The sequence below is a fragment of the Cyanistes caeruleus genome, chromosome 6 (assembly GCF_971803275.1).
Source record: "Cyanistes caeruleus chromosome 6, bCyaCae1.hap1.1, whole genome shotgun sequence".
NCBI lineage: Eukaryota > Metazoa > Chordata > Aves > Passeriformes > Paridae > Cyanistes > Cyanistes caeruleus.
The window spans coordinates 19,891,203-19,915,484 of NC_141706.1; the positions used below are offsets into that span (position 1 = coordinate 19,891,203).

At 40.1% G+C, this 24,282-nt stretch overlaps 1 protein-coding gene across 4 annotated transcripts in view; it reads right to left on the bottom strand.

Moving 5' to 3' along the window:
- The window catches only part of ABCC8 (ATP binding cassette subfamily C member 8), a 73,104-nt gene extending 56,795 nt beyond the window's left edge, over positions 1–16,309 (bottom strand). Inside the window, exons 1-6 of one of the 4 annotated variants that reach the window (XM_086893225.1) lie at positions 16,061–16,309; positions 14,597–14,738; positions 11,853–11,974; positions 6,747–6,913; positions 5,240–5,482; positions 4,194–4,382 (exon numbers count right to left, since the gene is read on the bottom strand). In XM_086893225.1, coding sequence (XP_086749351.1) covers positions 4,194–4,382; positions 5,240–5,482; positions 6,747–6,913; positions 11,853–11,974; positions 14,597–14,738; positions 16,061–16,256 — 1,059 coding nt within the window. In that variant the 5' untranslated portion in view covers positions 16,257–16,309. Of the gene's footprint in view, positions 1–4,193; positions 4,383–5,239; positions 5,483–6,746; positions 6,914–11,852; positions 11,975–14,596; positions 14,739–15,244; positions 15,460–15,563 lie in introns of those variants that run through there. The other 3 variants (XM_086893228.1, XM_086893226.1, XM_086893227.1) reach the window with 3 other exon arrangements.
- Between the last annotated feature and the right edge of the window lie 7,973 nt (positions 16,310–24,282).

Below are 24,282 nucleotides of genomic sequence, written 5' to 3' on the forward strand. Positions count from 1 at the left end.
TCTGATGCCACAAGTTGAGAAGTTGTCTCACCATGGGAAACCTTAATTCTGTAATTAAAATGTCTCCATCTTTCTCCTCTTGGCTCCTTCAAAACTTTGATTGCTGGATTGTGCTTCCATTAAAGGCACAATTAGCAAGAGGACTCTTTCTGTTCCCTTTCAGAGAGATTCTTGCCATTTGCACTCCTGCTGTATCCCTTGTTCAGCACATTTTTTCTTGCCTACATAGTTTCTTTGCTGTTGAAGTTTTCACAACTGCTATAACACTTAATCAGCTATATTTCACAAACTCTCAGTGTCTGTACATTTTATTAGATCTGATCTGCACCTTGCAGTTAACGCTATTAAAAACCCCATATGGCAAGTTCATGAAGAGGCAAAATTTAGTTTTTAAAGCTGTTCTTTTGGCTGAGCTAGCTGGAAAAGGAACAAACTTCTCCCTACTCTTATTTATACCCAGGTTGCTCCAACCTGCACTCTTCTGTTGCTTAATGTGCACTAGCTGGGGAGCTAACCGGATTTCTTCCTGAGCCAATTCAAATCACTGAGATAAGAAAATCAGCCCAGGAAAAAAAAATAATAGGCCAAATGAACCAAAAAAACACCCAATCAGTGCCAGAGATAAAGCAAAGGAGAAAACAGGAGGAGAGGTAACAAGGAATGTAAAAGGAGGAAGATTTTAAAATCTCCATTAAATGCAGAACTCCAAACAATTACAGTACATGTCAGCAATTATAGTTCAGATAAAGAGACATTTAACTGCTATTTTACCTATTGTACCCAAAAGGGATTTTAAAGCCCTAGTTTATTACTTATCCCATAGCAATTCAAATAGGCTACAGCAGCATTTTATACTACAAATAGTCTATAGTACAATAAAAATGAGTTTCTCTCCCTGATTATTTACAGTCTTACAAGTTCAGGTTTTCAGTGCTGTCCTCCATGCACATCTGGCCAGTACTGATCATCTCTGCAGATAATACTTTTTACTGTATGTAAAAGAATACATTTGTTTTCCATGACTATGTTTGCCAAATCATGCTTGTCTAGCAGCAAGATTCTGGTGCAGCACTCATTCCCATCAAAACATTATATAATAGACAAGGAGGGAAAGTGAGATGAATATTCTCATCCTTTCTTTTAATACTCCCTTGAGGGAAAAAGAGGACAAACACAAACATAAAGAGCACACACTTGATGATAGCATCAAGATGTTTGCCAAGTTTCAGAGGCATTATGAGGCCATTATGGCTTACTAAGCATACCTGTGTTTAAGCTACTGTAGGTGTCTACACACACATCAGCCTGTAGGAAACACAGAAATACCTGAACACTTCCTGAACCTTTCACATATAAGGCAAATAACCTTGTTCAAGAAGTTGTTGGAAATAATTAGAGGTTTTATTTTCAGAAATAGCTTTGGGAATATCCAGTGTCCCACCTTCCTGACAACCTCAGAGTAACACCAATTCTCAAAAATTGCTCTAACAAGTAAAAGGTTGAGCAAAAAGTTGATATTTAAATGCACAGACTCTAGACTCACACAATCTTAATGTCAATACTGGGCCTTGTGACTTCTAGAGCTTCTTAAATAATGAATTTGCTGCATCTCTGCATGTGTTATGTCAGCAGCTACTCCTAATACTGGAACTGCTAATCCTAACGTTGCAATGTGGAAGATGCTACCAGCAAACTATAAAGGTTATCATTCTGTCAGTCTCTTCTTCAGCGTGAAATGATTAACACTTGGAGAAATCCGTGTCATAGGAACATTCTGGGATGGCCATAAATATTGATACTGGAGTTATAAATAAACATGAAGAGCACGACAGAATTTAAGATGCTGTCGTGCTCTAACTACAGCACTAACTAGAGCAGTTAATACTGCCTGTGACACCCATGTGATCTGAGTTACAGCTCCACGGTGGGTTATATCTCTCACAAAGGACCTGAGGAACAGAGCAATTATTCTCTTTGCCTTCAGTTTCACAAAGAGCATTTGTTTGAAAGATGCAGTTGACTCATTACAACATCTTAATCTAAACTATTTAAGATGCAAATGGGAACACTCCTAGCAGTAGAGCTGGTGTATTTCTTTCCAAAATAGACCAAGTTGGTTAGGTATGTGAACACACATGGGTATGCTCCTGAACATCCCAGACAGCCTCCAGATAATTTGAATAGAAACCCTTCATTAGAAAGATATTTCATCTAACCCAGCAAATGCAAATTTCAAACATAAACGTAGCTAGACCCTTACCAGAAAAAACAATGTCAAAACATAAGGAAAAGCCTTTTGGAGATATTTTAGCAAAGCTAAAATACACCCATAAGTGTCACTCATGGACTACCACCATCAGTGAATATTGCTGTTAGCTGATCCCAAATTGGTGTCAGTAACAACAGTTATTATATATACTGTATATTATATATACTGTATACTGTATATTATATATACAATATATACTGCTTAGCTAGTGAGCAAGAATACCAGGCTGGATGGAGCTCTGCTTAGACCCTAACCAGACACAAACTTTTCTTTTTTCTAGAGACACACTAACTGACACTTTTATAGGAAAATTTAAATAGGAAAATTAAATAGGACAATCTGTAAATTATATCAAATCACAATTTCAGCTGAAACAGTGTCCCAAACAAATTATTGAAAAGCAGAGCTCAAGACCTTCCACAGTACTTTCTTGCATTATAGTCCTATAGTCTCAATTTTCTCATTTCCTGCTTTAACTGGTTTCCATTGAATTACAATAAAACTTGCTATAATAAAGCTTCCAAATATTATGATAAGGGTTGCAAAACAGACAAACAGTTAATTGTAGCCTGAGGCCTTTGTTAAATTTTCTTCACTGCAGCTGATGGACTTCAATATTCAATATTTCAATATTCAATGACTGCAAAACAGACAAACAGTTAGTTTTAGCCTGAGGCCTTTGTTAAATTTTCTGCACTGCAGCTGATGGACTTCAATATTTACAGTGGACCTAATCCAAAGTGTACTTGAACTAATGGGTATATTTCCATTAGTGTCAACAGACTTTAGAAATAGTCTTATATCAGACACTGAGCTGCAGAAATAAACTGATCTATCTTGTAGAAATCCAGCCTGAGTGACCTCATCTTATAATGAAAAGATGCTTTCTGAGTTACATTTTCATTTTAAGTTAATCAAGAAATATATCTGCTTCCTCTTGGACAGCATTCATTTAAATAGCATCCTTTAAAAGTATGTTTCAGTTGATCTTTCAAAACTATCCTCCCCAAAGACACTAGAGGGAATTCTTGGTCACAGTTAAATTACTTGGCATTTCATGATGATGACAAAACTCTGCGTCAGTCCTCTTAAGACACCCCTCATTTTTAGAAATGAAAAGGCAAGCCTATTAAAAACACACTTTTCCTTTCTGATAAACACTCGATCACATACTTGATTCAATCTTTACTCAAGACTGAACCTAAATTCCTTATGGTATTGATGGGATTCTGGATATGCTTCACGGTTCTCTCAAATGAGGTTATTTTCCAGAATGCAAGGCTGGCTACATGCATGGCTCACATATTTTGCCCCCAAAAGAATCACAGAATGGATCAGGTTGGGAGGAACCACTGGAGGTCATCTAATCCAACCTCCCTGCTCAAGTAGGGTCATCCCAGAGCACATGGCACAGGATTGCATTCCAACTGGTCTTGAGTTAACTCCTGCAAGGGCGACTCCGCAAGCTCTCTGGGCAACCTGTTCCAGTGCTCAGTCGCCCACACTTTGAAGTTTTTCCCCATGTTCAGGTGGAACTTCCTGTGCCATCAGTTTCTGCCCATTGTCTCTTGTCCTATTGCTTGGCAGCACCAAGCAGATCCTGGCTCCATCCTCTTGAGACCCTCCCTTTGGATATTTGTATAATTTGATGAGGTCCCATCCCAGTCACTTCTCGAGGCTGAACAGGTTCAGCTCCCTCAGCCTGTCCTTGCAAGAGATGCTCCAGTCCCTTAATCACCTTTGTTGCCCTGCACTGGACATACTCCATCACAGTGTACAGGTGGGTTTCAGGCAGTACATTCACACTGGCACTTCCAGCATTCACAAATACAGTGCAAAGTCTCTTTCCTTGCTGAGGACAAACAAAACAGAGTCACAGCATCACTTCTTCCACTCCTCTCTTTTGATGACATTTTGACAGTACCTGTGGGCGGATGGTGTTATTTCCTTTTCCAACGTTGTGAACAATCCCAGAGATGCAGAGTGGCCCAGCGAATCCAAGCAAGTCAGCTAGAATACGGAATGTGCTGCTGAGAAGTAAGGGTCTTCCGAAAGCACAGCAGAGAGCACGCCAAATGGATCTGGATCCTTGGGGAGATGATGATCTTTTGTTCTGGTCAATATTAAATTAAAATTAGTAAGAATTATGTTATACATTAACCTCAGGTCTGATAAATAAGTGGTATTTTTATTATTGCTTTAATTAATTTATGATCATTTGTAATCTCTCAGGTAGAAAGCAGAGGAACTACAGCTACTGTTTCATTTTACAGAGTCAGAACAGAGCAATAATTTGCACTTCCCTCTACAAAAAGAATAATGATTTCTTTCCTACCATTATTAGGGATCGAGTAAGTGTGTTGTTTGTGGCCTACTGAGGAAGGAAGAAAAAAAAAAAGAGGGAGGGAAGTGACCGGTTTTTGTTCTCTGGTGAACACAGAGACTGGAAGCATACACTTCTTAGGCAGGATGCAAACAAGTTCTCTTAAAATCCTGTATATCCTCAGCTACCCCTGAGGAGTGAAAATTAATTTGAGCTGAGGTTGTTTCAGCCCTGAACTCTCCTACGGACAAACTATAACTGAAATAACATGGAAAAAAAATAGCCCTGCAAGGCCTAATTAAAACTGACTGCATAACTGAATGTTTCTGGGGTCTTCTTAGGGGCAACAATGGTGTTCAGTGAACACAGTCCATGATTCCTTTCCCCATGAAAATGGAGGCCGTACCAATTTTACACACATTTAACCAGTAAGGGGTTTGACATGCATGTTTGATTAGAGAAAGTTCATTATTTGTACAAGGTAAAACTGAGAATGTGGTCTCTCGCTATATGGACTGCTATGCCAACTAATACTTCATTTGCATCTTATCTGTTTACATCACTTTGTGTCACGCTTATACGATAAAAAGTAATGAAAAACACAAACTCTGAGTAAGTAGGCAGACATAATTCCATGCTTTGCATACCTTCTGTGCCTCAAAGGCCTCATTAAGGAGAATGTAATTGGTCAAAGCTCTCATAGCAATGGGAAGCTTGCCTATGGTTTTCAAATCTATTGGTTTCTTATGGGCAGTCTTGATGAATGTATTCATCCACCAGTATGTTCCTTTGGATAACAGATTCACAAAGGGCTGCAAGAATCGGACACCAAGATCCTGGAGATCCTCAGGAGGTTTAACTTCTTTAGGAGTTTTGAAAAAAACATACCTCTGAAATACAGAAAAATGCCAGCAGAATCATGGTAAATGCGCAGAAAATACCAGTGCTCGAAGAATATATAAGGACATTGCAGATAATGAATGAATCAGTTTTGGTTTCTTAAAAGACATTTAAGTATAACCAATACAGCAATTGATTTCCCCAGGTACTGAGGATAATCAGAGGCATCCAGTCTAGAAATAAATAATTATCATTCACTATGACTTCTTACGGTGCAAAAATTTGTATACGTGTAGGAAAAAAACCCCACCTTACAGAATCAGAATCATCATGGTTGGAAGAGACCTTCAAGATCATCCAGTTCAACCACCAAACCAGAATCACCATAATCATCCCTACACCATATCTCCAGACACCTCTGGAACACTTTCAGAAGTGGCAACTCCACCACCTCCTTGGGCAACTTATTCCAGTTCCTGCCCCCTGTTTCAGTGAAAAACTAATCTGAATCTCCATGGTACAACTTAAGGCCATTTCCTCTTATCCTTTCAGTTGAGACATGTCAGAAGAGACTGACCCCCTCAATTATTTAAACACTACAGCCCCAGCATTGCTTTGAGTTCCAGGCAGCACAACATGAGACATGGGAGCTTAGGCACAGCCCTGAGGTTATCACTGGGTTCATCTCCCATACTACATTTCCTCACATTTTTTGGCTCAGAACATGGAGCTACTGGTGCTGCAGCAAGAAAATTTACATGGGAATATTTCTTTCCCTCCTAAATTTAATTTGTGCACAGTTGGTGAGTGGCAGCTGAAGGGAACTTTGGCATTTTTGTATCCAGCAGTCTCCAAAGTCTCAGTTTAGATTATGACTGCAGACACTGCAGAGGGAAAAAAAAAATATAGCTTGGAGGAACCCCAGTAGCCCAAATAAATTACTTATTGTAATTGTCTCCTGGAATTATCAATGTGTCTAAGATTCTACCAGTCTTCTCTTGCATCAGAAATACTTGGCTGTCATGACTGAAACAGAATAACTTAAAAATTTACAGCAAACTCAAACAGATGAAATTGATCTTAAATTAACAGCAACAGAATCTGGCATTTTTTTAAATTACAGATTCATCTGGCCTAGTAAAATAGTATTAATCTTTGATTCTCAAATAGATTTCTATTTCTAGCTGTATTTTTCTTTCTCCTTTAGTAATGCATTCTACAGCAAGTACCTAGAAAAGGGAATAAAAAAATACAAATAACCCAAAAAACAACCAATAAAAACCACAGAAGGAGACTTCTATCATAGTTACTTACCCTGACCCTAATGACATTGATTTCTACAGCTAGCAACATTCCATAAAGAACAACCAAGAGTCCTGTGAGGCAAAATCGAAGCTGAGAAAATCCAACCCCATTATCACAGAACTTCACAAATTTGATGGTTTTAGTTATGAAAGCTAAAGTCCAGTAGAACAGCAATGCTGTAGAGAAAAAACAAACAAATTAACCAGCTCCATAGTTGCAAAAATATATAATGGCATTATAAAATATAATTAAGGAAGAATCCAACAAAGTGCATAAAACCAGAGAGTGGCCTTTCTCATGTCAGACAGAAGCCTAATTTAATACAGAAAACATTAAAATATTAAGATAATGTTAGTTCTAAATGCCTTTTCTATTAGATTTAGTGATATTTCAAAAGTTTTACATAGTGAAGTCTGCAGAAGGAAGTTTCATCTGTTGTAAACGATCAGCTGAAGGGAAGGTGTTGCTCCAAAAGTGAAGGTGCCTGTGAATAATCATCTTCAGATTTGGTTAATGCCACAATACCTCTATGAATGTGGCTTGGAGGAAAATTCTGTGTGGATCTCTGGGATGTGTCAGGAACAGATATCAAAATACTTTGTCCAAACCTCTGCTGCACTATCGTTCAACACAAATTCCATATGTAATTCACAATGTAGCTCAAACAGTCACAACAGGGAAGGATATTCTGGAATTCATGGAATACAACTGTCACTTTTTAGTGTTCTACAAAACCTCTTGTCTCAAGGTGTTCATGCTACAACAAGCCACAGATAAATAATCCCTGTGATAAGCTCTGGTGACTTGGAAGCACTCTCCATACCACTCACCACACCGTAAGGCAGCTCCTGTTCCCTATTCTTAAGGAAATGCCTCCCAGGGTTATATTTTTTAAAATAAATCTTCCATTGCTGCTGTATCTGCCATGGTGCAACAGATGGAATGAGCTCTAACTGCCAAGAAAAGCTTGGATGTGTTTTCCACATGTCTTGCTGGAACACCAGAGAAAGACTTCAACCAAGGCATTAGCAACTGTAAGTCTAGCTTAAATATGGATAATCAGAAGGAAGCTGCATAAATTTCAAAGAATTGGTGGTGTTCCAGCTACCCTGAGGCACCAGAAAGCACCCTGGAGATGTACTCTGGGGCTACCCCTTTCCAAGAAAAGCTAAATTCAATGCAGAGAATCCGTGTGAGATTGGGGACTGCCAGAAATGAAGTTAAAACCTCTCCTTTAAATGAGGACAGGGAATGGAACAATAAGGAACACTGTGCATTAGGACATTTGCCAAGGGAGCCTCTCTTCCTCTAAAATTAAGAGGCCAGTTCATAAGAGGAAAACACTGAGTGGTCAGGCATTTGTGCACTGCACTTCAGTGGCCAATGCAGTTGTGGAGAGGATTTAAAAGATATACTTACCAAATTTCTCTGATACAACTTTAGCTTTTTTATGTGAGGCTTCCTACCATCTTCCCAACTTAGATTGCTTCTCATCCTGTATCAGACTGCTTCCTTCCTTTGAGGCACACTTCTTCCCTATTTACAGTGCTTCTGACTATAAAGTCTCACTTCATCCAAGAATTACATTTCATGCTGTTCTACTCTTAACCACCTTTATCTGTTAATTGTTGTTTTGTCTCATTCCTCTAACAGGCAGAGAACACATCCCTTTTAGAATGAAAGGGACTTAAACACTGAGCACTGAAAATATCCACCAGTAGAGGACTTCCAAAAAAAATTACCAAGCCAACAGGCATTTATGTATGTCTTGAAATTATAAATAAGAACTAGCAGAGCCATTCTCCTATTTGGGGTTTAAACAATGATCTATATGACTTTTTATTATTGTTATAACATTAATTTATCTTTTATCTTAGCAGTATTAAAAACTGCCAAACAACATGCTTAGGTGATAAACGGCCACTTGCTGTCACACTTCCTTAGAAGCATTTGAATTTACTTGGCTTGTCACTTTTGAATACAAGTGTGTCTAACCTGATCTGGAGAATGCTCACAGGCCACTCAAGGCTCCTTGGAAAATCCAATCGTGGGTCTATTCTTTAGAGATGATGCTTTCATCATCTGGCTGGTGAGTACATTTTGGCTGAAAGTTTTTAGAAATTATCTCTGAGAACATCCACTGGACTGAACTGCAAAGTGATCAGACCACAGAGGCATGCTTATATTGACTGCATTGCTTTAGATCTATTCTAGACGCCTAAATGACCTTCCTTTTTCTTGGGCCATGTAAGATACCTCAACCCACAACACTAGGGTGTGGATTCTTGCCTTTGCCACACCTCTGAAAAATAAGGCAAGGCGCAACTCCAACTCTTCTATACTTTTATTGAGTTAAGGCCAATCTAAAAAGCAACACATTTAACTGGATGGGATTTATTAATTAACCTGTGCCTGTTTGGAGAGAATAAGCAATATTTTTATGCAGGAACTTGCATTTTAGAGAATAAACTAATTCCAAGGGAAACAATTACAGTGCAAAGGGACAAAAATTTTTAATAAGAAAAATAGATCCCAGTCTAATAGTAATAAGACAGTCATATAATTAAGATTAGTTTAAAAAGACAATTTTTTAAAATAAAAAAAATTTTATGTTCCCACACTACCACCCATTTCAGATTAAAACCTCAAAGTCCTGTTTTTATTTCATAGTTTTCTCCTATTATTAATTTTTGAGGTTTATTTATCTTTAAAACAAAGAAACTAACTTAAAAAATGTGGAATCGGATGCTACCATTCAGTTGTGTATTTTAAACATCAAGAAAGCAGCAGATTTTCCAATCCAGTATGAAAACTATTCTAAAATGAGTCCTGCTTAACTGTACTGCAATGTAAATGTAATGCAACCATGGTGTGCAAAGAGCATCAAAATTAGCATTATTATGAGAGTGCCCTGGTAAACAGTACCACATGGGAACACCTACATTGTTGAAATATAATTACAGATCAAAATCATACCAGATCTTTAAGGGTCCACTGCTCTGCATCAGTGAGAGTTCCCCCTGCTGGGATTAATAGGTTTTGGATAAGGCTCTGTTAGTCTTTGCTTTAAACAGCTACCAACTCTCTCCAGCTGTGAGCATTCATCCTGCAGCTGAGGCAGATGATGCCTTGCAGTTTGCTGGAAATTCACTGATGCTCAGAAGCAGCAAGATGTCACATCAGCTCTTCTGCTTTGCTCTGTGTGCAACAGACCTTTTTTACACAAGCCCTGTTTGCCATACATCCAGCAAAAAGTTTATCACCAACTTTAGCTTTCCCTCCTGGTTCTCATTTACCTCATGAAATGAGGCTCTAAAGCAAAGCTGCTTCATGGCCACACTGCACTCTAGTGGGTTGACAGCTGAGTAAAGGTATAATTTAACTATCCATACTGGGCTCGTTTGCATGAAGTGCTCATTGCCTTGTCCCAGATGTCAATACAGAGTAGTTGCAAGTAAGATTAAAATATGAGAATCCTCACAGTTTGTGCAGTTAAGAACAAAGGATAGAAACTTCCAGAAATGTCTGTCTTAGGACAAAAAAAAAAAAATCAAAAAAAAAAATCAAAGACCATCTGCTTGTGAAGACTTTGGACTAAAATTCAATTCAGACAAACTAAGTGGGAAAGACTGTGATGGTCTAATTTTCTTTTTTGCCTAAGAGCTAATAAGACCAGGTTTTCTGAGGGAGTCTATTCCTTGGAAATACTTGCAAAATTAAAATTCATCCATAATAAGTAAGTGTTGGTATTCGTTGGTACTTTTTAGTATTCAAGTATTGTCCAAAGTTTATCCAGCATCAGCACTCTAAACACTGAAAAACATTATCATAAAAAAGAAATCTCTACTGAGCATGAATTATGCAAAAATGGGTAATCAACTACCAGCTGTAACTTTGTGCTACCCTTCTCAAAGACTTAACAGCAGGAATGTGGTAGTGACACCAAATTATTTAACACTGCATTATACATCTGAAATAACAACAAAAAGCTCAAACAACAAAACAACCAAAAAAACAAAACCACAAAAATCACTGTTTGCTTTACAGCCACTTTAACAGGCTAGCAATGCTTCCTGTGAGAAGGCATTAAAAAGACTGGGTTGACTTACTTAAAAAGCAATTAATGACCTCACCTGTTCATAAAGGATAAAAAAGATCCTACTTAAAAGAAAGGTACAAGAAGAAAAGCAGTCCCAAATGAGAAGACATAAAGGTTGCTAAGCCTGGATACAAATCTAAATCTTTGGAGAACAACTTTTTTTTCAGGAGTTACAGCCTGAACAGATATTCTGCAGAACAGGATTCTCACTTACCACAACATGTAGTTCAAAATAACATTCAATACTTAAAAACTTTCTCAAATATAGTTATTACTGACTTTTCCCCACCTGACAAAAACTAGAACAAAACTTTGATACACAGAGCTACAGTGGCATTAGCAGGATCTATTGATACAAAAATCCAGCTCAAACAAAATTTGATGAGCCAGGATCACCAAAGAAATAACAGGTAACAGAATGTGACTAAGCATGTAGACATTCCCAGCCTGCAGCCTACTTAAATACATGAGAACACATCAACAACTGCATGCAATGGATTTTCTATAGCTAGTTTATTCACAATCCTGCAAAATACAGAGTAGACTAGGTAGTTTTAATTCATGTCATTTTTCATTCAAAAGGCCTTAAAGCAGTTTTCAGAGGGAGTTTTAGAAACATGAAGCAAAAACAAGTAGACAAGTAACAAATCCATGACTAAAAGTCAGGGATGTCATTCCTTAACTCCGTGCATATTTCAACAGACCACTCACACAGAGATTTCTTCACGCTTACACACAACAGGCTGACATGCAAGGGGTTTGGATTTAGAGTTAACGATTTCCCACGCTACTTTTCCCACAATAGCAGTTTTTCCTAGAGAAGTCTTTGGCTCACTGAATCCCCGAGTACACTACGGAGACTATTATTAGAAGATAAAAGCATTAAAAATAATGAAATGTCTGAGCATACCTAGAGGGGTAGCTTTGATCACACAGGACTGCAGTGACCTGTCACGGAGGAAGCAGACACACAGCACCACAGCCACACTTCCAAGTGCACAGATTTTGAGACATACCTATTAACAGTTTGGGGAAATTGGATGTTTCAATATTGTGGTAATAGACAACTGATGTGATGGCTGCCAGGAATGCCATTCCAGCCGGCATGTACAGGTGTAAGTGGCGGGATTCAGAAACCCTTTAAAGCAAAAAAAAAATCTATTAAAGTCAAACCTCTCAGCTATTTAAATGCTTCCATCTTAATTCATGAACTGTACCCTGTACCCAGCTCTGATGTAAGATTTTCTAGAATGAGTTATGGATGCAAACCCCTCCAAGTTTTAATTGAACTTTTGCTCCTAAATCACACAGTTGGATTTCAAATTCCTCCCTTGTGCTGAAAATGAAAGGTGTGTACTCCTATTTCCTACCAAAACCAATTGGAACATTGTCTAAATTAGGACAAGCAGCTCATCTCCAAAATGAGAAAAGTTAATTTAAGCTAAACTAGTTTGGGAACTGTCCATCAAAATATGCATATAAGACCAACTGACAGCACAGTTCAATATTTTCTACAGAAGCATTTTCTGGAAGTGTTTCATTTTTTTCAGTTTAAAATAAGGAACAGCACCAAAGCACAGGAATTACTTACAGTGAATCTGTCTTCAGTGACTGGAAACAAAAAAACCCAGACCTTTAACAGAATCATACACCCTTCTGTTTTGTCCTATAAAGCAAAACCATGCTGATGCTTTGCTCTATGTAGCAGCAGAAGGGGTCCTGCCAAATACAGCCCTTTGGGAATATTGGAATTGTTGGGCAATGCTCTTGGTTTGTGAAGTGTTCAAGAGAAATATGTTATCCCCTCCTACTTATTTTCTCTTCCTTCCCTCTCCCCTTTTCTTTCTTTCACAAAAAGCATGTAGTGCTCTATGCTATCATAGGCTACACTTTCCTCTGTTTCCCAGCCAGCTTCACTAGAAGAGGCACCAGGATGACTTCAGGACACAAACATTCAGGGAAATTCACACCTTGTCCTCTGAATGGATTTCTTCTTGCTGCATCAAACACTACTTTTGTGGAGTTTGGAGAGACAAGAAGAGCTGTGCCGGGAAGGAGATGAAAGATCATCACATTTCTGAGAGCAGAACATTCCAAATGTCTAGCAGAACCACATGAGCTCACGACAACCTTTTCCTGCACCTCTGCTCTAGAAAGGAGATCCTTCCCTCAATGAAGATTGTGGTGAACTCCAGATCTGGCTGAAGCCATGCTCACATGTCATGAACACTTTCTCTTGCTGACAATAGGTGGATGTCAATACAGCAAAATGAGAAAGGATTCTCTGAAATTCCCAGTAATGCCAGGAGGTTTTGTACACCAGGGCTGAATTCTCAGCGAGGACAAAAAAAGCCAACAAGAACAGATTTCTTCAGACAGCTGAAGCTTCAGTAGGTAACACTGCAGCAGTGGGAGGTTTTTTAAAATCTGTTTATTTCACAGTTGCTGGAATTCCCCTATATAACTGCACCTCCAATAGGCCACTTCTATTGCTGAGATGCCAAAGCCTTTAGCACCCAGTTGCTGTCAAAAGAACTCACCACCATGATCCATTTTGGTTCTTAGAAAGCTGATCAGTTTCAAAACTCTCTTCTATTCACTGGAGCCCTTGCCAGCCTGCTGAGTGCTTGGGAAGCACGACTGTGGGTTGGCACTCCCCCAGCAGAGCTCCAAGCTTTGATTCTCATCAGGTGACACCTATTACTTAACAGCAGTGTTCTGAGTCAAGTTAAATAGCAAATAAACATAACGAGAGGCATTGCTAACCAGAAAAATAAAGGAGAAAACTCAAAGCAGGAGATTTTGCTCTGAGCATCCCACACCCTGATAACTCTGAATAAGCAAGAGAAAAAATCAGCACCAAGAAACATCCTATTTATATATGTTTAAGAGAAGTTAAAATAATAATGATGATATCATTTTCTACACCAGAAGTCTGCAGTGCATTTCACACTGGTTGGTGGATACTCGTTACATGGATGGCTAATCAGGGAGGATTTGTTCTATTTAATGAGGAGCTTCTATTTCATAATCCTTGGGCTCAAACTCATAATTGTTATGAAAAATCATGCCTCTCTTCATAGTAAGAGATCATATTCTTTGTTATATAATTAGTTTCTTTCATAATAAATCACTTTCCTGTATCACTTGTTTCACTCGGAATAATTTTTTCCCCACAGATTTCTGTTTAGTGACATCCTAAGCTGAATAACAGATGATGGCTCATGCTCACATAATATGAGCTGCTCTGCTCCAGGTAACATAGGAGACAGTGCACAATCATCAGAAGAGACTCTGCAAGGGCTGACATAAGGTCCAGCAGATTAATTTTTTTTCACCAGCAGATTAATTTCTTTCATTTAGATGAAAATAACTCAGTTTGGGGTGAATGGTGTGACCTACTGTGCACATGGGAGTTCCTCCTAATTAAGGGCTGTGGGACTGGGTCCTTGGACATAACACATATCATGAAAATGTCACCATTTGCTTGAATTGTTAGGATTTATCTATGATTACTCTTTGGAAAGATAGCGTCATTAAGCTGAACTAAAAATGATTAAGGTCAGTTGTGCGTGTGTACATCACTTGGCAAGGTCTGTGGAATTTCTGATACAAGGTTGGTAGGTTAAACAGTAAGAAAACAGATTATATGTTCATAACCACAAGGAATATGGTTTAGATAAGAACTCAGGGAGGAAATATCTACCCTGAAACCTTTAAATTGCTCAGTGCTACCAGGAGAAGGCAGACATACACTTACCCATCAGACACTATGCCCTCTGCAATTTCACACACCAGCACAAACAAGAGGATGAAAGTCAGTATCCAGCGTAAATTATGGCCAGGAAAATGAAGCCATGTGCTATGATGTATATGTACTTTGGAACTCTGACTTCCCCATCCTAAAAGAGAAAAGAGAATTATAGAGAGCTTTCTTAACAAGAGTGACACACAAAGCTCCTGCTTACAAGAAACCCAAACCCATGTATGTAACAACCTTGCAGACCAACACTGACACATCTGTGTTATTAAACACGCACGTATTTGAATATTATGTGCTCTCATTATCTCAATTCATACAGAATAAAATCAATAATTCAGACAAGACATAGCCTTAAATTCCTATACTTCTAGCAACTGGCTATCAAGTAATCACATGCACTAAACATTTTTCAAATATATTCACAGCTTAAATGACTAACAAATTAACGTTTTGACAAATACAAACACCATAATAAACACACTAGTTCTTTTCCCTTCAATTCTTTAAAAATGAGTTTTTTTAAAAAAAAAAAAGAAAAAAGGGTGTGAAGCTGTATCTCGTGAAAAATTAGCAATACCGACAGATTCCAGATAAATGCAGAGAAAACTAAGCAAGAAAAGAAAAAAAGGTCCAGCTTCAGCTGACCCCATTTTCACAGTCGTGCTGGCCATTTCCTCACCGGACCTTTCCCACTCGCCAGGAGCAAATGTTACTCCGACCCGTGCCGCGGCTCCCCGCGGGCCGCTCCAGGTTTGGAGGAGGGTACCCGGAGCAGTGACAGCCCCGTGCGCTGAACCACCGGGCCACCTACCGGCCCCGGAGGGCTCGTGACATCGAATCGCAGCCGCCTCGGGCACCGCAGGAGCCAGCGCCGCGGGGCAGGACGTCTAAAGGGGGGGGGCCGCCAGGTGCCTGCGACCCCGCAGTAATTGCTGGGAGTAACATTTCAGAACGCAACACTTACTTGTCAGGTTTCCCAGGCTTTAACAGCATATTTATTTCTACTTCCCGGGCTGCCCGTCAAAACGGGCAGGGTAAATCCTGCGATGTCCTCCGGCGCCAGCCGTTCCTACCCTGCCTGCGCAAGGGCTTTGACCTGCGGGGAGCCCCGACAGACGGGGCTGGGCCCCGCTGCCCGGGCGGACAGCGGGAGGGGCGGGGGCAGCCCGGGGAGAGGCGGCTGCCGGAGCATCCCGCAGCTCGCACCGCATCCCGACACCGCGGCAGCCTCCCCGCGCGGCACGGGGGCAGGGCCAGGCCGGGACACGGCAAGGAGAGGCCAGGCGGGCGGGGGGAAACGCGGCACACGCGCGGCAGCGCGGGGGAGGGAAACTCACGGCGAAACAAAGCCGGGAGCGGGGACGCGGCAAAGGAGCACCGGAGACACAGGGGCAGAAAGAAAAGGGGGACAAATGGGGGAGGCACAGGCGGACAGGAGAAGGGAGAGCCGCAGGCACCCACCGATGAAGAGGATGGGGAAGGTGATGAAGAGCAAGAAGACGTGCGGCACCACGTTGAGCGCATCCACGAAGCAGCCGTTGTTGAGCACGCCGTGGTCCACGTTGTAGGCGGTGGAGTTGCCCTCGTCGCCGCAGAACGCCAGGGCCATGGCGGGACCCTGCGCGCAGCCGGGCGCCGCCTCCGCCTCCGCGCACATCAGGCGGGGCCGGCGCGGCCGCGGCTCTGCCCGCACCTGCCGGGAGCGGCGGCGGCCCCGGCCCGGCCGCGGCCCCGGCCCCGCGCTCCGCCCGCCCCGGCGCTGCCCCGCCCCGGCACCGCCCCCGAACGGCCCCGAGCGGGGCGATGGAGGAGCGCGGCGGGGACGGGGGTGGGAGCGATGCGAGCGCCCCGTGACAGCCCTCGGTACCCCGGAGCGCCAGAGCCGCGTTCCAGAGCTCTGGGGGCTCGGTATTGAGTGCTTTGCGCACCGTTAATGTGACAGAACATTAAATATGCAACGCTAAATTAGTGATGACAGAGGAATTACAGATTACAGGAAGCGTGTTTTTCAACCTTATCAGCTTTTGCTTTTTTCTCCACTATGATAAAGATATTATTAGATTAAGTCACGTATTCATCCATACCCTCCTCCCAAAGGAGACTTCAACATTACATCCTGAACAGCTGTTGTGTTTGTGCCTTACTATTTTTTACCCCTGAGTTAAACCAAAACAGTTTCCCCCCCCCTACCAAAACTGCCTCAGTCTCTGAGAATCAGATCATTAATTTGAGTGGGCTCCAAAAAAAAGCATTTTTATGTACACCAAAATAATCTACAAATCAAACTTTCCAAACGCTTTTTTTTTTTTTTTTTTTTTTTTTTTTGAGTAGAAGTTAGCTAAACCAAAGCCAAATAAAAGCTCTGATCAAATACTTCTCTGCTGGGGGATAGCACTGGAAAGTGAAATGTGATGTGCATCAGAAATCTGCACCTGGCACACACTTCCCAGCACAGACTGAATCAATGTCCAAGATTCAAATGTCTCTGGGGTGTAGCCATGAAGTACTCAACAAAAAGATTCACCACCAAATCGTTTCTTTTGGAGCTCCTTTCATTGCTAGTCATGCCTTTCCCTTGCTTTGCTGAATATCTAACACAACTTGCTGCATCCTACAAAGAGAAATGCAAACAAATAATGCCCATTTATCCAGGCTGCAATCTTCAAAATGCAAAAGCTACAAGTTGGCTAAATGCCTCTGAGGGAAATGAGCCCATAAATGAAAAATTTCCTTCTCCCTTCAACATAACAGAGTACATTCAATTTCTAGGACAGACAGCTTCACTAATAGACCTGAAAATTACTTTTGTCATGCTGCTTTCATTGATCTTGGACAGGAGCAAAGAAGAAGCAATTCTCTGCATGGAACTTTATTTCCTATATATGGTCTTTTGGAGCTACAGCAGTGTGGTTAAGAATAAAAATTAAAAGACAAGCCCCAAGCCAAATTCTCTATGTATTCTCAAATGTGAAAGTTACACCCACATTGGAAAGAATCCAGCATTCATCTGAGCTTCTGGTCAACCTCAGCTCTGTTATCCAAATAGTTATTTAATAAACAGTATGAGCAGTTTACATGCAGATAATTTAAAAGTCATTTCTATTTTAGCATTTCCTGAGTCCCCAAGTGACACAAGATCTCTGTGTTACACATGAAGAAAGAGCAACAATAAACTCTTGCCAGTTTACACTCTGGGGGTTGAAATCATGGTTAAGATTTGAGGAAGAAGTAGCTGTGCCCAGAGAATTTGACACAGAAATTGAAGTTTGACATCATCTCTAAAGAAATCCAAAAAGTGAGCTCACATGTACAACCTCTGTATGTTTTCTGAACCTTTAGACCATCTTCCTTTACTACAAGGTGTCAATCACAACATCACAAAAAACGGTATCTCAAATAACAAAATATCAGGAAACTCCATGGTTTTGAACTTGAAATTTATCTTTTCAATGATTTTCAGACACAGCCTGGATTACATGGTTAATGTGGTGGCTTAAAATTTATGTTCTCAGTTGAGGTCCTACATGAGATCTGCACCTGCCACAGAGCTAAAGTTGAGTCAGAAATGTGTTGGCACCCTGAACAGAAAGATGGTGATTTAAATGGGGAATTAGTGACTTAATGAAATACAGAAAAAACCCCAGCCTGACAGAAATCAAAACAGTTGGTAAACTGAAATTGGTAAATTGAGCATTCACTGCAATAAACAGGGACACAAACTCTTTAAATAACTCACACTTCTAATAACAATGTTCCAATTTTGTCCCTACTGTTGCAATGAAATCAAGTGAGTAATATGGACAAATACTGGTCTTGCTTACTAAAGCATCAAATAATGATTTCTTTTTCACACACAAATGGTGAAACAGACATTTTGTGACTTTACAAAATAATGCTAAGACATAGTTTGATTCTTTTCTTAGGAAAGGCTTAGATGTCACTGTGGTGTCAAAGGACTGAACCCCATACTACCTCTGCTGGTCCTGTGGGCTTTGGGGCAGGTCACAGAGGAATAGAATTAGTTTCTTTCTCAAAACTGTGATTTCATGAAGCTTTGTGAAAGCAGAATTCCTTTTCAAAGTATAGAAAAGGTAAAGGAAATATGAAACCAACAGGCAGACAGCCATGTTTATCTGCATGTTGCAAATGCAACTTCATTTTCCACTGAAGTCCCTTTACATCTTATTTCTCTTTCTTCTGAATATTTTCATCTCACAAGAAGTCAGTTTCCTACTTCATTATTTCAGTGTATCTATTAGAAATTAGACATCAAGTTAAATGCTGGTAGCCACTAGCACATTCAGTAGGTGACTGGAAATATTTTGAAAGCATTTTGATTATGTAAAATTGATTTCCAGAGAGACAAGGACAATACTTTTAACTCAAGGAAAAATCACTTTTTATGCTTGCCTTGGAATTTGACTTTGTCTACAGGATACAGACAAGTCTTGGTTTTGTGGCAAAGCACTGACACTTTGGAGACACAGATATTCATTTATGTGGGAGGTTTAATTTTTCTTTCCTACTCTTGTAATTTGTTCCTCACTTATTCAGCTGCTTCACACTGACCTCTCTTTTTCATCAAGGAAATGCTCTCTTCCTAAAAATCATGGTTTGCTACTGTAGATCACTCTCCAGCTTTGTGCTTTTGTTTACATCTAGAAACACAGATAGAAAAGCCCCCAAAGTCTTGAAAATTCTGAACAGCCACAGCCCTTGTTCAAAGCTATGATAGTTAGGAATATAAATTTAGACATCTCTCAGGAAAAATTCACTTTCTTGTGTATTTTAAAGTCATTAATGGGACCAATTATAAATAGGAAATCTTAGGGAAGAAATACTAACAAAGCAAATTCTCACTGTGATTTGGAATTAGCTAAACTATATGCACTAAACTATGACTTCTGGTTCCTATTAAATTCTGCTCTTAAAAGAAGAGAGAAAAAGCAATATACATGTGTGGGAGGAAGCTACCAATCCCTTTCTGAAGCACATTGGGAAAGGCTGAGGGAAAAAATGGGAGAAAATCACCTCCAGAGAAAAGAGTTATTTTATTCTTGTGGAACAAAGAGTTCCATTCTATCATTTCATAGAAGAAGTCATTTAATAACAACAACAAAAAAATTTCTTTGAAAAATAATCTAAGGTGCTGCTATTAAAATTCATGCAATAATTATACACATACTCATAGAATAAGCATAAGCATACTCATAGAATCCTAGAATGTTGGGTATGGAAGAGAACTTAGAGATCATCCAGTTACAACTCCCCTGCTATGAGCAGGGACACCTTTCACCAGACCAGGTTGTCCAAAGGTCCATCCACAGCTGGTCTGGCCTTGAGCACTGCCAGGGATGGGGCATCCACAGATTCTCTGGGCAACCTGTGCCTCACCATCCTCACAGTGAAGAATTTCTTGACATCTAAACTAAACCTTCCTTCTTTTGGTTTAATAATTGTGCAGACATTCACAGAAATAGCTGTTTTTTTCTCTAAATAAACCTTATTAATATTTAATTACTGTGCCTCATTAAAAATGAAGAAAGAGCTTATGAGTAAGCAGATCTATCTTCGAGTGGAAACAAAATGCAAACTCTTTGTTGGGCGATCATCTTCAGGCAAACACTCACACAAGTGTTTTAGATTGGAACAGCTTAAGCTTTAAGTTGTTTAAGTTGTTTAAGTTGCTTAAGCAAGATGTTCAGACATCTTGTGGCTTCAGCCACATCAACGACCTCTATCATTAAGTCATTTTATGAAGCATATTCTCCAACATTCAATATAGCATTCAACCAATTAATCTTGCTTTGAACTAGCTCCTGAATTTAACAGTAGCTTCTTGGTTCAATAGTGCCAGAGCAGGGCTGACTTGGCACCTGAAACCTGGTGAAAAATCTCACTTTCTGTTCATTCACTCTCCTTTGCAGTGTTAAACAAACACAGACACATTTGGGGCTACCTGGCACAACTCAGGGTGAATCACCTGACGGGCTGCAGGCTAATTCCCTTACCAGCCTGACCTAAGGACATTCCTGATGCTCCCGTGCCGTCCTGAATCACTAGGATTGTCCACAACAGCAACAACGCTAAACCAACTGTCTTTTCACTCCCGACTATCCTTGTGCACAGATGAACTTTTACAATCTCTGCATGATTTCACTGATCACCTTACACCTTAGTTTCATCTCCAGTATCTAAATGTCTTGAGTACTCTCTGTGTAGTACTTGTACTACAAGTGTTGTGCTTTCCTCAGGGGAATAAGCTGAGTGCTGTGAACTAACCTGTGCCAATAAACAGCTCGTGTGCTGGCTCCAGTGTGGTATTCTTCAGCAAATATTATTTTAGTTACTGATTCAGTTCAGTGCTATTATGATGCTTGCCTTGTATATGGGCTCTTGTATGTAAAAGATTATTCTGCCTGTTTATACTAAAAGAATTACACACACTAACAAATAACCATAACAATTATCCAGCACTAATTTCCAAAAGATAACAGGGCTAAAAGGCACTGGCCTTTCTTGGAACCCTTTCAAAACTACAAATTAGACTGAAAACTAAGATATGAATTGTTTTTTGAAGATTATTAGAAACAAACCAAAGATATCATCCTTTCCTTTTCAGAATATAAAATGGTTTTCTGCTCAGGCATACAGAGTTTCAGTTAGTTGATTTATTTATTGACCAGCAGGAATTGCTCCAGGATACCCTCAATTTCTCCAGTGGGTAAAATCGACACAACAATTAGAGAGAAACAAACCAATCAATTCTGATTTGGATTTGGAATGTGTTTATCTTGTGCCACTATTTAACAAAATTATGCAGAAAGTTAACAAAATGGTTGCTGTAGCTTAATGAAGTTTTGCACTTCAAAATTTTCTTCTATTTATTTTTAGTAGGTTGCAATATGGCATTTATTCTATCTCCTAAAATAATGACAAAAAATCATATTATGGATGCATTAAAGAAACCAAAACATAAGTATGCCCAAAAGGTTTGTTCCTGTATAGCAAATACTGTTAATTCCCTGTTGTGATTTATCACATACCTAATTAATTTTAAAAGGTCTATTTCAGGAGACATTCCTCCTGAGTTCAGCCCACATGCAGACTACATTTGGGATTTTCAGAGTCTCAAGGGATTTAAAACAATCAACACCCATAAAAATATAAAGAAAATTAATTTAATAGTTTAGTAATTGAACTTACAGCCAGTAGTATTTTTTTCTATCTTTTTTCTATTTTCATGATGATTTGAACCTGAAACTCATTATCTCTGGAAGTAGTACAATGTTGTTTTTTGTACAGCAAAGAGTTGTACTTGGATTTGTAGGTGTGAAGCTCTGCAGGAAATTAAATTTTCTATAACAGTCTTACCTGGCAGCAGTAATTCCTGAATATCTTCACTTAGAGCAGATGCTCACAGCCTCAGCCCTCAAACCAGCCAGAGTTCCTCTGCTCTGGGTAACTATTCTTTATATTGTCGGTATTTAGGAGGAATCAAGTAGCTTTTGTAAAAAGTCAAAAAGTAAGAGATAGCTGTACAACTCCTTCCAGTATTGGAATTCAATGTTAGTTTTCACTCTCTATAGAAAGAGAAAAGTATTTTTTTAACATAGTCTATAAATTTGTATAGGAAAGTTAAATATTTGTAACAGCAGTAAGTAAGACTGAGTACCAAACCTTCAAAAATCCCCTTAAGCTGGGAAAAATAATGCAGAGTCAAGGGCTCTAAAACCAGTTTGGATCACATTTAGCCAAAGAAAAGAGGAAAAATTCTAAACTCCTACTCTGAAGCAGCAAATGCAAATAACAGAAAATAACACCATGGCAGTCACATTAGCACACAGGAAACAGGCTTTGCTGACACAGGCCAGGCTTCCAGCCTCTGGACAACAAATAGGTTGTCCTTAGGATTCAGGGTCGTGGAGTGTCTCAGCTGTTCATGCAAATGTCACAGGTCCTTCACACTGTGAATAGTACAGAGGAGTCACCTCACCGACTGATAGTGCCCTGGATTTTGAACATACTCCACTCTTACAATTAGGAATTCCTTAAGTGGCTGAAGTAATGGGTGAGTGGGAGTAGTGGATATTCAGAATAATTTTAATGTGTTACACTGTGCAATTACAAGTTGCCTTGTCAAAGAGCAAATAACAGAAACAAGAGCTTTGTACAGCCACAGCATCCCTTGAAACTGAGTGTAGTAGAGAACAGGTTGAAAATAATTGACAGATTACACTCCAGAAATATTTAAAATAAAATACTAGAGCGATCAGCAGTCCTGGCTTACCAGGACTCACCAGGGAGGTCCCAGTTGACTGGAGGTTAAAAATGTGGCACCCATCTACAAGAAGGTCAGGAAGGAGGATTCAGGGAACTACAGACCTGTCAGCCTGCTGTCAGTGCCCAGGAAGGTCATGGAGCAGATCATCTTGAGTGCCATTATATGGCACAAATGTGACAAACAGGGGATCAGACAGGGGTTCATGAAAGATGGGCCCTGCTTGATCAACCTCATCTCCTTTTATGACAAAAGGACCTGCTTAGTGGATGAGGGAAAGGCTGTTGATTTTCCTATCTGGACTTCTGTCGCTAAAGGACACAAAATGATTCACACGAACACTTTTCAGCATTAGAACAGGAAAGAACTTACCTTTATTCTCTGACTCCAGTATTTATAGATTCTTGACAATGACCAGGGATTGGATAATTAAATTACTACCTTCCCAATCACACTGGTCATGCGAAATGTCCATCAAAAGATGTTTCTTAGAAGGAACGTGATAAACAACTTCTGTTGATAGAACTTTCATGGGCAAGTAACTTAAACTATGAAAACATTATCTGAAGGTTTTAGTTTTCAGGGCAACAGACTTCAGGAAAATTTCGACACCATTTCCTACAGCATTTTCCTAGAGAAACTGGCTTCCCATGGAGTGGGCAGGGGTACTCTTCATTGGGTAAAAAAACTGTCTGGATGGCTGAGCCCACAGACTGGGGGTGAGTGGATTCCATCCAGTTGGCAGCCAGTACCAGTGGTGCTCCCCAGGGCTCAGTGCTGGGGCCCTCACTGCAAGGAGGACACTGAGGGGCTGGAGTGAGTCCAGAGAAGGGAAATGGGAGCTGGTGGAGGGTCTGGAGCACAAGTCCTGTGAGGAACAGCTGAGGGAGCTGGGGGTGTTTGGCCTGGAGAAAAGGAGGCTCAGGGGAGACCTCATTGCTCTCTACAACTGCCTGAAAGGAGGCTGTAGCCAGGTGGGGGTTGATCTTCACCCAGTAACACGTAATAGGATGAGAGAAAATGGCTGTTGTGCCAGGAAAAGTTTAGATGGGATATTAGGAAACATTTCTTCACCAAAAGGGTTTCCAGGCCCTGGAATAGGCTGTCCAAGGAAGTGGTTGAGTCTGCATCCCTGGGGTTATTTAAAAGCCATTTAGACATGGTGCTTCAGGACATGATTTAGCAGTGAACCTGGCAGTGCTAGATCAAAGGTTGGACTTGATAACTTGAGAGATCTTTTTCAAACTAAACTATTCTGTGATTATGCTTTTATTCCTATGTAGGAATAAACAAGAATATTTAGAGGTGAATATTTAAGACATACCAGGAATCTGATGCTGAGTTGCACTTACTATACTATTATGATACAAGTGGCAGCAAACAATTCTAGGTACCTATATCA